The 13,486-nt window shown below is 37.9% G+C and overlaps 1 protein-coding gene across 2 annotated transcripts in view; it reads left to right on the top strand.

Annotated features, from left to right (window-relative positions):
- The window catches only part of DCLK1 (doublecortin like kinase 1), a 539,423-nt gene that overhangs the window by 273,205 nt on the left and 252,732 nt on the right, over positions 1–13,486 (top strand). For both annotated transcript variants that reach the window (XM_070409184.1, XM_070409185.1), the window contains exon 4: positions 11,251–11,350. In XM_070409184.1, the coding sequence (XP_070265285.1) occupies positions 11,251–11,350 (100 nt within the window). The remainder of the gene's footprint in view (positions 1–11,250; positions 11,351–13,486) is intronic.

Below are 13,486 nucleotides of genomic sequence, written 5' to 3'. Positions count from 1 at the left end.
TATGGGATTATGTGCTCATAGAACAGAAAAATTATTGACATATTATCTATTGGCATAACAATGCTCAATGCTGAGTGGAGAAAAGAAACCAAGTATGGAATGAAATTGGAAGAGAAACCTCAAAATGAAGTTTGGCAGGATGAGGTGACCCATGTGTGCCAAGTTTTTACTGAAAACTAATTATAATGGTCTTATTACAAATTGTGCAGAAAGAAGAAAGTTGATTTCTGGTGCCTTAAAAACACAGGTGACTGGATTTTTTTAAACCAGTGGTTCTCAACCTTGGCTGCACATTAGAATCACCTGGGAATCTTTTTAAAATCCTGATTTCTGGGCCTCATCCTCCGGAAATTCTGTTTCTTTGTTATGAGGTGGGGCGAGAGCATTAGTAACAAAGAAACAGAATTTCCGGAGGATGAGGCCCAGAAATCAGGATTTTAAAAAGATTCCCAGGTGATTCTAATGTGCAGCCAAGGTTGAGAGCCACTGTTTTAAACAAAGATACAATCATTTCTTTTTGGTAAAAAGTATCTCGTTAATGTGTGGATAACAGAACATTTAAGCCTTTTTTATTTTAAGAATGAGAAATTATAAAGATTTTTAAAAGAAAATTAAAATTGAAAAGATATGTCATACTCGAGAATTCCACTATTCCAATAAGTGGACTGAATTTCTTGGCTTTTATTTTTGCAATTGTTTGTTTAAAAAGATAATAGTAAAATATTTTATTTTCTAAACATCTTGAGAGACACCTGATGAAGTCATAATGACTGTGGCTCGGAACAAAAGAGGACCTGACTGCAAAGATATCCCGTGTTTTGTTGGTAGAGGGCGCTCTTGTAAAGAAAATATTGCCCTGTGGGCACTGCTGAAATCTTGCCCAGCTCCCTGACATCAGCGTCACCATGGAGATCTCATTACAATGAGAGGGAATGGATTCCACAGTCCTGCTTCAGAAATAGCAGATGCTATTATTGCTTTTGTTTGAATCTCTGCCCTTGCAGAGCAACGCAAACCGGAAGTCAGAGGAGAGGAAGTCCATATTTGTCTCTGTGTTTTTATTTCTTCCTGTAAGCAACTTAGTCTCCCAGGAGGAGTGTGTGTAATGACAAGTTAAATGGAAAATATGTAAATTCAGATTTCAAGTAAGGAGAGTCAGAACACTGAATATGGTGTGTTTTATTTTGGTTTTGAGTCAAAGAATTAAATTTTCATTAAAAAATTTATTAAACATTTTTTACTATAAACTATTACAATGGTTTCATTAACTGAAATTTATAATACACAAACATAAGTTTCTATGTATTTGAATAGACTTGTTTTTCTGCAGCTTAATAATTAAGAATCTGAATTTAAATTCTAACTGGCTTGGTTTCAAATTCCTACTGACCTCTGTTTATTCTGGGTAAATTTTTTAATCTGTAAAATAGGGATAGTAATTACATCAAACTATTGCCAAATAGAGTCTGTCTTCTTCGTAGCAGAGAGGATTAGATGTAGTGATGTATATTACTATTTTTATTGCTATATCACACCATAAGAATTTTCATCTTTCCTTTATATCTTCATCATATAATTATTGTGGTAAAACATATGAGAACTAATACAGAAATTATCACTAACAGAAATTAAGTAACATAAGTATTACAATGATTATGGAAAATCTAGGTTCAGAACCCAGGTATTTTGATCTCCTTTCAAGGGCTTTTTTCATCACATCTGGCAATTCTAATCAACCCTGTTTTTTGAGATACAGTGGGTATGGCATTATGCTAAGCACTATCAGACATAAACTCTGATGCAGTAAATGGGATGTTTTTATATGGAGTTAGATTTCCTATAATAATCATAGCAGCAGTTAGAATTGAAAATTGATAGATTATTAAGCATTGCAGGCCATAAACTGATTACCTCCTTTATGAAATACATATAATATGTATAATTTTTTTTTTCTAATGTAGGAGCATTTTGACAGAAGACAGTTTTCTTAGAGGAATACAAATCTCTGGGTTCCAAAAAAACTAAAAGTTGGTGACAAATCCCAAGAGGCCCTGAGTAAAGTCAATGGTTCATAGGACTCTATATACCTGTGGGAGCAGGTGAACCTACTTGCAAATGATTTTCACAGCATCCTTTTGGTGGAAGCCTAATAAAAATCAGAAGCATGACCAGCTTCATGTTAGTAACTTCTTCCAGCTTTGCACCAATTCCCTGATACTAATTCAAAGTATGTTTTTCACCAAAATAATATATACTAATAAAATCCCTCTTCCCAAAGTGAGAAGGGTCACCCATAGACTACATTCTCTCCACATCTACTTAGGAAAGAAGCCTTTGGTACAGTGCCTAGGAACTACATACTATGTTTTTTAAATTTTTTGTTTATAGAGGCATACCTCATTTTATTGTGCTTAATAGGGGTTGTGTTTTTTACAAATTGAAGGCAAGATCCTCCACCAGCAAAAAGGTTGCAACTCGCTTTATTGCGGTGGTCTAGAACTGAATCCGCAATGTTTCCAAGGTGTGCCTGTGTTAGGTATGCATTTGATTTATATTGATTTTGAAGTAAAAATACATTTGGGCTAATAAAAAATAGCTAAAATTTATTGAGGACTTATTATCTTCTGACTCCTGGTCTTAACTCATCTAATCTTTAAAACAGTTGATATGATACACTGAGGAACAAATCAATTAACATCTAAGTGGTCAAATTGGCTTAATTAAGAACCTAGTCTTTGGCAACAAGGCTGTGCTCTTGTGAAATGGTGCCAGATAAGATGTCTCTGTTTTGTGTAAGAACCATACCCAATAGGAGACACTGTCTCTGCCTGTACTAAATTTAGGATCTTTTTAAAAAATATGACATGTTTCAAGATCGCTGACTGGGGCTTCCTGACTTGCCCAATTCAGTGGTGGTGGCAGAGAAAGGGCTGCAACTCATCCAACTGCTTTCAAGCTTGTGACAAAACCACTGGAAGCTAATACATAGTACTCTGCTGTATTACTAATTCACAGCCGTATGATAGGAATTCTTTGGAGTGTGAGTCTGTACACATATACACTAGAAAAAAATAGGTTAAGGATAAGGGCAGTTGTATTTTCAAGGCCTAGCACAGTGGCTGGCAAATAATAGGTGTTCAATAAACATTTATTGAATGATCACTAAGGGTTCACAGCAAAGGTGAGTCACTTTGTATTAGAGTGGATAGAGAAGATAAGGCTTGAATCTTCAAGTGAGCTTTGAGTTAGAGCAAGAATTTCAATAGGCAAAGAGTTAGGTAGGAGAGGACACCTAATGGGGAAAAAAATCATACCAAAAACCACACTAGTAGGAAAGAACAGCCTTTTTTTTTTCTGAAAAGAATAAGTATAAGTCTAGAAGATAAGTTGGAGTTCTCTCTTTTCTCAAACTTGATATCTGTGTCTTTGCAAATTTTGATGGATGCTTCCAACATGTGTGCAGAGATTTAATAAAAGAATAGGTTAACTGTCACTATCTCCTTGTAGCAAGAAGCATGTTTGTGTTTTTTCTTAAATGTTTATATTGATTTTATAGAGAGGGAAAAGGAGAGGGAGAGTGAGAGAAAGGGAACATTGATGGGCTGCCTCCTGCATGATCCCTACTGTGGATTGAGCCTGAAAGCTGGGCATGTGCCCTGACCTGGAATCAAACCAGCAACCTCTCGGTGCATGGGACAGTGCTCAACCAACTGAGCCATACTGGCCAGGGAAGAGCATGTTTTTTCTTTATCCATAAGTGGAACTTTTTTGAAAGCTGGTTATCATATTTAATTCTGAGAATCTGAAATTTAAAAGGAATAACACTGCATAGATAAGTAAAAATCAGATCATTATTCAAAACACTGTTTTACATTTCTCTACCTTTTCTAATCCTTTGATATCAGAAAGTACAGTAATGCCTAAGGCAGTGGTTCTCAACCTTCCTAATGCCGCAGCCCTTTAATACAGTTCCTCATGTTGTGGTGACCCCTAACCATAAAATTATTTTCGTTGCTACTCCATAACTGTAATTTTGCTACTGTTATGAATCGTAATGTAAATATCTGATATGCAGGTTGTATTTTCATTGTCCGCGACCCACAGGTTGAGGACCGCTGGTAAGGGAAAATTCACAAATTATAATTGGCCTAGGACAGTGATTTTTAACCTTTTCATCTCATGGCACACATAAACTAATTACTAAAATTCTGCAGTACACCAAAAAATGTATATCGTTTGCCAATCTGATACACAATAATAGGTATATTTTAATCCTCACCTGAAGATATGTTTTTTTAAAAAAATATCTTTATTGTTGAGAGTATTGCAGATGTTCCCTCCTTTGACCTCCTCCCCTTGACCTCTTCCACCCAGATCCCACGCCACCCCAGGCCTTCACCCTATTGTTTGTGTCCATGTGTAATAGACATAAGCATACAAGTTCTTTGGTTAACCTCTTCCTGACTCCTTCTCCACTTCCCTCTGAGATTCATCAGTCTGTTCCATGTTTCCGTACCTTGGGTTCTGTTTTATTCATCAGGGTTTTTTTTGTTCATTAGATTCCTTGTTCATTTATTTTGATATTCAATTGTTGATAGATATCTATTCATTGCCATTTTATTGTTCATAATTTTTATCTTTTTTATCTTTTTCTTCTTAAAGAATACCCTTCAACATTTCATGTAATACTGGTTAGATAGATAGTGATGAACTCCATTAGCTTTTTCTTGTCTGTGAAGCTCTTTATTTGACTTAAATTCTAAATGATAGCTTTGCTGGATAGAGTAATCTTGGTTATATGTCCTTGCTTTTCATCACTTTCAATATTTCTTGCCACTCTCTTCTGTACTGCAAAGTTTCTGTTGAGAAATCAGCTGCCAGTTGTATGGGTGCTCCCTCGTAGCTGACTAACTGCTTTTCTCTTGCTGCTTTTAAGATTCTCTCTTTGTCTTTAACCTTTGGCATTTTAATTATGATGTGTCTTGGTGCAGGCCTCTTTGGGTTCCTCATGTTGGGGACTCTCTGGGTTTCCTGGACTTGTATGTCTATTTCTTTCACCAGTTGGGGAAGTTTTCTGTCATTATTTCTTCAAATAGGGTTTCAATATCTTGCTCTCTTTCTTCTCCTTCCTGCACCCCCATGATACAAATGCTGGTACACTTGAAGTTGTCCCGAGGCTCCTTACACTATGTTCATATTTTTGAATTCTATTTTATTTTTGCTCTTCTGATTGGGTGTTTTTTGGCTTCCTCATATTCCAAATTACTGATTTGATTCTTGGCATCCTCTACTCCACTGTTGATTCCCTGTAAACTGTTCTTCATTTCAATTAGTGTATTCTTCATTTCTGACTAGTCCTTTTTCATGTCTTTGATGTTCTCACTAATTTTCTTGAAATTGTCACAAAGTACCTTAACATTCTCACTAAGTTCCTTGAAGCTCTCATTAAGATCCTTGAGCATCCTTATAACCATAGTTTTGCACTCTATAGCTAGCACTTTGTTTGCTTCCATTTCATTTAGTTTTTTTGTGTGTGTGTGTGTTTTGTTTGTTTGTTTTTAGATTTCTTCTGTCTTTCATTTGTGACATGTTTCTTTGTCTCTGCATTTTGACTGCTTCCCTGTGTTTGTTTCTATGTATTAGGTAGAGCTGATATGTCTCCTGAAATTGGTAGAGTGGCTTTGTGTAGTAAGTGTCCTATAGGGTCCAGTGACTCAACCTCCCCAGTCACCTGAGCTTGGCACTCTAGCTGCACCCCTGTGTGGGCTGTGTGCACTGTCCTGTTGTAGTTGAGCCTTGATTGCTGTTGTTGTCACTGGGAGGAATTGACCTCCATGCCAACTGGCTGTGAGGACCAGTTGCCACTACAGTGGAAGAGTTGCTGTGCAGAAGACACCCCCATAGAGCAGGACTTGCTTCAGTGGGGCTTTGGTGTTCACTGAGTCCACCCCTTGAGTGTGTTGTTCATGGATACAGTAGAGTTGTAATCTAGTGTTGGTCTGAAGCTGTCCACCAGGTGTACTGGCTCTAGGGCCTCTTGGGAGGTGCAAAGTCAGCCACTGCCTGTGCTCTGCCTGGGACCACCTGGCATGAGCTACAGAGCACTCTACAGATGACTGCAACCTGTGTTGGGCTTAAAGATGCCCAAGAGAGTCCAAGCTGTGAATCTTGGCAAGCTGCTGCTAGTGCCAGGCCTGGGACCACTTATAGAGAGGTAGGAGACACATGCGTCTAGCTGCTGCTTGTTTGAGAGATTTTAGGAAAGTCTGAAGCCTGAGCCAGCACAGGCCATTCATATGTAAAAGACACTGCAAACAACTTGGGTGGAGCTGAAAATTGGGGGGATGGGATCTCAGGGAATCACTAGGGTGGGAAGAACTGTGTGGGCCAGGTTGATGGGGACTCAGTCATCTCTTTTTGGCTAGGAGAAAGTTGCTCTAAAGTCCTTGCCTTGATACCAGAAAATTTAGTTCCTTCCCACATGTCCCTGGATTCTTTCAAGCTGCTGACACAGTGCTGGAGCCCAGAAGGAGTGAGTCCAAGTAGGTCCATATGCTGGATATTTAAGAGAAACTTCCTGGGACTCCAGTAGTCTCTGTGTCACTCAGCCACAATCACCACTGGTTTTTATAGCTCAAAGTTATGGGAACTTCTCTTCCTGGCTCAGGAACAGTGGGTTGAGGGGTCTGGTGTAGGGCTGGGACCCTTTCCTCCTCCCTGGAGGCCTCCTTAACTAAGATATCCCTCCTGATTAAAAACACACCACAAGTGGGTGTAAGACCAGCCATTCCACACCTCCACCCTTCCTTCCAGTCTCAATGTGCTTCTTTACTTCTCTAGTTTCAGGATTTCCATTCAGCCAGATTTTTGGCGGTTCTACATGATAGTTGTTTTGTATTTTAGTTGTAATTTTGATGTGGTTGTGGGAGAATCCGAGTACCAGCATTAACCTATGCTGACATCTTGGTTCCCCGACTGAGGATATGTTTATTATTGATTTTAAAGAGGAAGGGAGAGAGAAAAGGAGAGAAACATCAATGTGAGAGAGAAACATCTATCAGTTGCCTCCAGTATGTGCCCCAACCAGGGACTGAACCCACAACCTACCAAGGTATGTGCCTTGACCAGGAATCAAACCCTAAACCTTTGGTGTACAGGACGATGCTCCAACCAACTGAGCAACACGGCCAGGGCAAAATAGGTATAATTTTTATTCATTCACATGATGGCTATTGTGTTGGCTATTGTCATTTTTTTTTTTTTGACAGTCTAAGGGAAAAGAAGTCAGTGCCCTGACTAAATAGTCAGGTATTGCATGTTTTAAAAATCCTTGCAGCACACCAGTGTGCTGGAGAAAATGGTTGTAAGTGCTTCTCTGTGATTCTTTTTTGTTACACTATAGCTACCTTTAGTGTATAGTGAATATAGTATAGCTACCTTTAGATCAATGACAGAGTGAGTATAGATAACTGAAGTGCACAGGTTATTCTAAATCCTTCTTTATTGTAAACTTGTGTTGAAGGCACTTCTGCTATCAAGTCTTTTACCAAGGCTTCTAACAAGAAGGAGTTTTATAAATTTGAATTTCATCTACTGACCATACCCACTTTCTCTAGTGGGAGGTTGTGAGCAGAGAAATTGCTAAATGATACCAGAGCAGAGAACACAGAAAACATCACAGTTTCTGATAGTTCAACAAATTCTTTGATTTCAGTCACTGAACATTGAGAGGTAAATGAATACATGTTGCTTGAGACTGAAATGACTTTTCCTTATTGTTTTGTACTGGGTGATGACAGTTACTTTTCCTTAGCAATCACCACATTTCTTTTATGTTCTTGGAATCCAGGATTTGGAAGCAACATCAGAAGTTCATTATGTTTCATTTCCCACTTTCCAACAGAATTATAACTAAACTGTCCAAGCTGGATGGTTGTCTATTCTGTTCTTTGTTTGGAGGATGGTCATTGGTACATGTTGGAAAGCAGTTGGCTGACAACCTGCTTATGTGAGTTATAGTCTTGATAATACAAGGTGGGGCAAAAGTAGGCTTACAATTTTTTGTATGGAAAATAATCCTATATAATAAAAGGCTAATATGCAAATCAACCGAACGGTGGAATGACCAGTTGCTATGATGTGCACTGACCACCAGGGGGTAGATGCTCAATGCAGGAGCTGAACCATGGTGGTCAGTACACTCCCACAGCAGGGAGCACCTCTCAACCAGAAGCTGGGCTCATGGCTGGCAAGTGCAGTGGTGGTGGCGGGAGCTTCTCCCACCTCCACAGCAGTGCTAAGGATGTCTGTCTGCTGGTTTAGGCAGTTGGACCTCCTCCGAGGGTTCCCAGACTGCAAGAGGGCTCAGGCCGGGCTGAGCCCTCCCCAAGTGCATGAATTTTGTGCACCGGGCCTCTAGTATAATCTATAATAATAAAAGTGTAATATGCTAATTAGACTGGACATCCTTCCAGACGTCCTTCCAGATGACCTTCCAGACCAAGCTGGGGCTGCAAGGGAAGCCTGGATCCCGGGTGCCGGAAGGAAGCCTTGGTCCCAGGTGCCAGAGGGAAGCCGGTGCCGGCAGCCGGGGAAGGAAGGCCTATTCTTACATGAATTTTATGCATCAGGCCTCAGTAATAATACAAGAATAAACTCTGTTTTGTGTACTCACAACTAAAAATCTACTTTTTTGTTGTTGGTAATCCCCCGAGGATATTTTTCCACTGATTTTTAGAGAGAGTGGAAAGGACTCTCTCTAACATCAATGTGAGAGAGAAACATTTATCTGAGTCACATCAATTGGTTGCCACCCACATACGCTCTGACCAGGGCTAGGGATCGAGCCGGCAAATGAGGTACGTGCCCTTGACAAGAATTGAACCTGGGACAGTTTAGTCTATTGACCAACATTCTATCCACTTAGCCAAACTGGCTAGGGCTGTAAATCTACTTTTGATCCACCCTGTATTATTTGTTCACTTAGCAGTAGCATAGAACATGCACACATATATGAATGCAATCTGCTTAGCAATCTGATGTTCTAAAATGCAAGTGATGAGAATACATAGAAAGAAAGGACAATTTCCTTTTGAAAACAATACTTTTCATCTATCAGAAATTTGTCATCAAATGTTTGGCACAGAGCCTGGCACAGAGTAGGCCCATTATAAATGTTTGCATTAGTAAAAACAACACAAAAAAACAAACAGCTAGAGAAATAATGCTGCCTACAAGGAGAGTGGGTAACTGTTCTTTGCTTTGTGTATTCCCAGAGTTCTTTTCACCTATGGTTGCTGTATGAGAAAAGAGTTCTGAAATCAAATAATTTTGGAAAATACTGGATCTTTCTATCTCTTTTTTGGAGTTGTGATGTACATTAGCACATTAAGCGTTTTCAGAAGTCACCTGTCTATATCTGATAAACTCAGTATTTCCCAAGTCTATTTGCACAGAAACTATTAACAACCCACACTTTAGGAAATATGCTCTTTAGGGTTAATTGTTCACAGTTTTTTGCCTGAGGGAATGACTATGTCTTACTCATTTTCTATGTACATTCTATATGCTAACTAGTATATACAGGGACAATACAGATTATGCAGGTAGAATGAAAATGGCCTGTATGAGGTTGGATAAGATGACACCAACACTGACCAAGAAAGCTGGGTAGGGGAGCTGTGTCTTGAATGTAAAGATGAACAGGGTCATGGTTGGAATCAGAATGAAATAGAGTGGTAAAATAGACAGTAAGTTCTGAATGCAAAGAACATGTTTTTAACCTGAGCATAAGATTGGAGCTTCTGACACTGCTATTGAAGACCCTCAGTCCATCTTCCTTCATAATTACAATGTCCCTCTTAAGTCACCTATGTTGTCAAGCCTTACAGACAGAGTAAGCACTGACGACCAAGGTAGTACCTCATTCATACTTAATGCTTATTATCAAATTGTTATAGAAATTTCATTCTTAAAACTACAGCCAAGTGATTATTTGGAAATAAGAGATTAATTGGAAAAACTATCTGGAACCTACACATATTTGCATTTAGGGACTTTAAATAATGTTTTGTTCTCCCACCTTACTACTGTAAGTCTTATAGCTCCTGGATGTGTCAGGGTAGTGTCACCAAGGATTGACAAAGAGTGGAACCCCAGAGAGACCCTGCAAATGAAACTACAAACAAGGGAGGACCTAATAGTAAACACAGGCCAAAAACTCTAACACCCCAGGAAGGTTTGACTATGGTTCTCAGATATCCAAGGGAAATGCTATTAGAAAGTCTGTTTCCTACAGGTCTGAATGTGTGCCTCTCATTGGCTGCTTTAGGATTTGCTGCAAATGGTCACAGGAAATTGAAATGAGATAGAAATCAGCAGTGTTTACAGTGCCTTGTGTTGGCATTATACACATTGTGAACAAAATAGTACATCGCATATCCAAAGACAGAGATCAATATGCTTGAAATTATTCATTTTGACCACATTTACTTGAAAAATGGCATTTAGCTCTCAAAGTTATTGAAGAATTGTAGGTTGAATAACTATCAAAAGGTTGTTTAAAAACTTTCCTTTTACATGACTATGAGAAGTTGGACGACATGAGCATTTTAAAGTAGAGCATAGCTTGAGTAATGGTCATATAGTTATCTTCGTCTGCATATCTAAATCTCAGTAATAACTGTCTTTTTTCTATTATTTTTCTATTATTATGAAGGGTTATATTTTTGTCTCAACTAGATGTAGAAGGGGTCTAAAGGATATAATTATATTCATGTTATGATACAGCTATTTTTCTTCTGTTGTCACCCCAGTGAACATCATGTACATATTATGACATCAGTTACTAAAAAACATATTTGTTGCTGAAATCATATGCTGACTTTTATTGCTATCAAGGAATATTATATTCAGAAGGAAAAAAAGGGTGCTCCTTTTCCACATGTTGCTGCATTCTCTCTATTATAAAAATAAAGGGATATTACCTCTGAGCCTATTGATACATCAAGTAATAAATGTGACAGTTAATAGTTCTATTTTCCTTACCCCATCTTCCTGCACAACTGCAACATAACATGTTTCTTACTAGTAACAGATGCTGGAGACCTTCCTTTGAAATTCCTGTGGAGAAGCTGCCCTGTTGATTGCATTAGACAGGAAATGGTTTCATGCAGATGTTGACTTGCTGGTGCATTGTAGTAATTGCTGTTCTGCTGACCCCTTGCTGAGTGCAATGCTTTTCTCTTGTAGGTGATGTGCCTTCAGGACTTTTTTGGTGACGATGACATTTTTATTGCATGTGGACCAGAGAAGTTCCGTTACCAGGATGATTTCTTGCTAGATGAAAGTGGTAAGGAAAAAAAAAGTTCAAAACCAGGGGAAATTTGAGGCAGCTTTCCAAAATGAGCTGCACCAGGCCAAGATCATGTCAACTCTAAAGCTACCAAATCAGTTTCAGATCCTCATCCAGTATGTCTTTTCCATATCTTGAATTTCTTTGATTTTTTATATAGAAAACAGATGAAATGATAATTGGAAAGGTTACATAATTTAGAAGGGTCAATGATGAATGGCTAATTTATAACCACTTAATAACTAAAAGGATGTTCTATAAAAATCATGGTGTGGATTTCTACATTTTAACTGTATATTTTCCTCAAAATTTATATTTGAGATATTTATAATCATAAAATTATTGAGTATGTTTCTAGGCTTGTCTTTCAGGTGACTTCCTTTAGTTCCTAACTAGGAAAGTGACTTGGTGCCCCCCCTTTTTTTTTAACATTTCAGAAGTTTATGTCATCACCATCTGCGAGGGTTAAAAAAAAAAGAGTAGTGTGGCTTACTTCCATTAAAAATGAAATGTAAAAAAGGGACCGTTAATAAACAGGGAAAGACACATCTTAGGAAATGAATATCCAAGGTTGTGACTCAAGAATGATGTTTTGTTTAGTATTATAAATCATCTCAGAACCTTAACAGCATCATGGGAAAAGTTATTAAAGAGGCCTTTCCATGATAATATTACTTCTAACTTAATTAGGGAAATATTACATACTTATTGACAATTCAAATTCTAGCTAGTTGGAAATGATTTTTGAAGTGAATGAATTTTTTGCCTAGATAAATTCAATTAAACAAATTAGTAAGCTTTTAGCAAAATGGATGGGAAATACATGAGCACCAACATAATATGATGAGTGATGTAATATTTCTGCTCTAACACTGCTGATGTGTATTCACATAGAGTATCTATATTATATGCATATATACATATCAGTTACATGCATTTAAACATATGTAATTATTTCATCATTTAAAAGTGATGTAGAATGTGTAGGGAGGGATAAGGATAAGAAAGGTTACCTCTTTATTGTGAAAATTTCAAATGCCCAATAAAAGTATATATAGAGGTGACATTTGAAAGATTGAAGTTATTTTGGTTCAAATTTTTTAGCTGGAAGAGTGGTTTGGTACCTCTTTTCTTATAAATAAGTTTTCTTTGCTAAATATGTTCTGTCATTATCTCTAATAGGCATGCCCTTTGGGGGCAAAGATTTGGGGAGAGACCTCTACCCATCCCATCCCTTCTTCAGGCAGCTTTGCCATTGTGTGGAACAAATGAATGTTAGGGGTCAGGCAGAAGAGCTGACAGCATAGTTTTGAAAAAAAAATAAACTGTCTTGACTTTCAATTTAAAGAAAATAGCTGCTTCTAATAGAATGGTCTGAGAGACCAGATGCATTCTGAAATGAAAGTTTCATTTGTTGCTTTGATATAGAAAACAACCTATCAGACTGGAACTGGAATACAGCTCAGTTTCACATCAGCAGAGTTGGCCTGGGGTTCCCAAGCCCCCAGTCTCGTTCTACCCCATGTTAGAATCCTTTCTCATTAAAAAGGATTCATACAGATCTCTCCCTATCTCTATTTGTGTATCTATGTCTGTCTGTCTATCTATCTCTATCTATCTATCTATCTATCTATCTATCTATCTATCTATCTATCTATCTGTCTGTCTGTCTGTCTGTCTATCTATCTATCTATCTATTTATCTATCATCTATTCGTCTATCTTATCTATCTACCTATCTATCTAAGTATTTATCTATCTCTCTATCGGCACAGCAGTGCACATCACACATGCATCAGGACAACTTGCCCATAATTTGTGGTTTGGCCCTTTGCAGGCCCACTTCAAACTGTTTGAGAGAGAAAGTGAGAACTTCACATCCTTTCTCCTGATGAATATACCCTATTTCTTGATGTGAAATATATTTGCTGAGTAACTGTGTTCTCCCCCATCCTAAAAGAAGCATGTGGATTGGGGAGGGGGAGAGAATCTAAATTAAAATTTTATTTTCTTGGATGAATTTAACCCTGAAACTAAAATCACATGTTGACAACTGCAATTTCCCTGTTGCTTGTACGGCATGTTTTAATGCTAATATATTAAAATTTGAATCTTCTAGAAAGTGCTCTGAGCA

This window comes from Myotis yumanensis, unplaced genomic scaffold (assembly GCF_028538775.1).
Source record: "Myotis yumanensis isolate MYYU_CA2020_CCGP unplaced genomic scaffold, mMyoYum1.0.hap1 SCAF_3, whole genome shotgun sequence".
Lineage (NCBI taxonomy): Eukaryota > Metazoa > Chordata > Mammalia > Chiroptera > Vespertilionidae > Myotis > Myotis yumanensis.
This window is presented reverse-complemented; position numbering and strand designations above follow the sequence as displayed.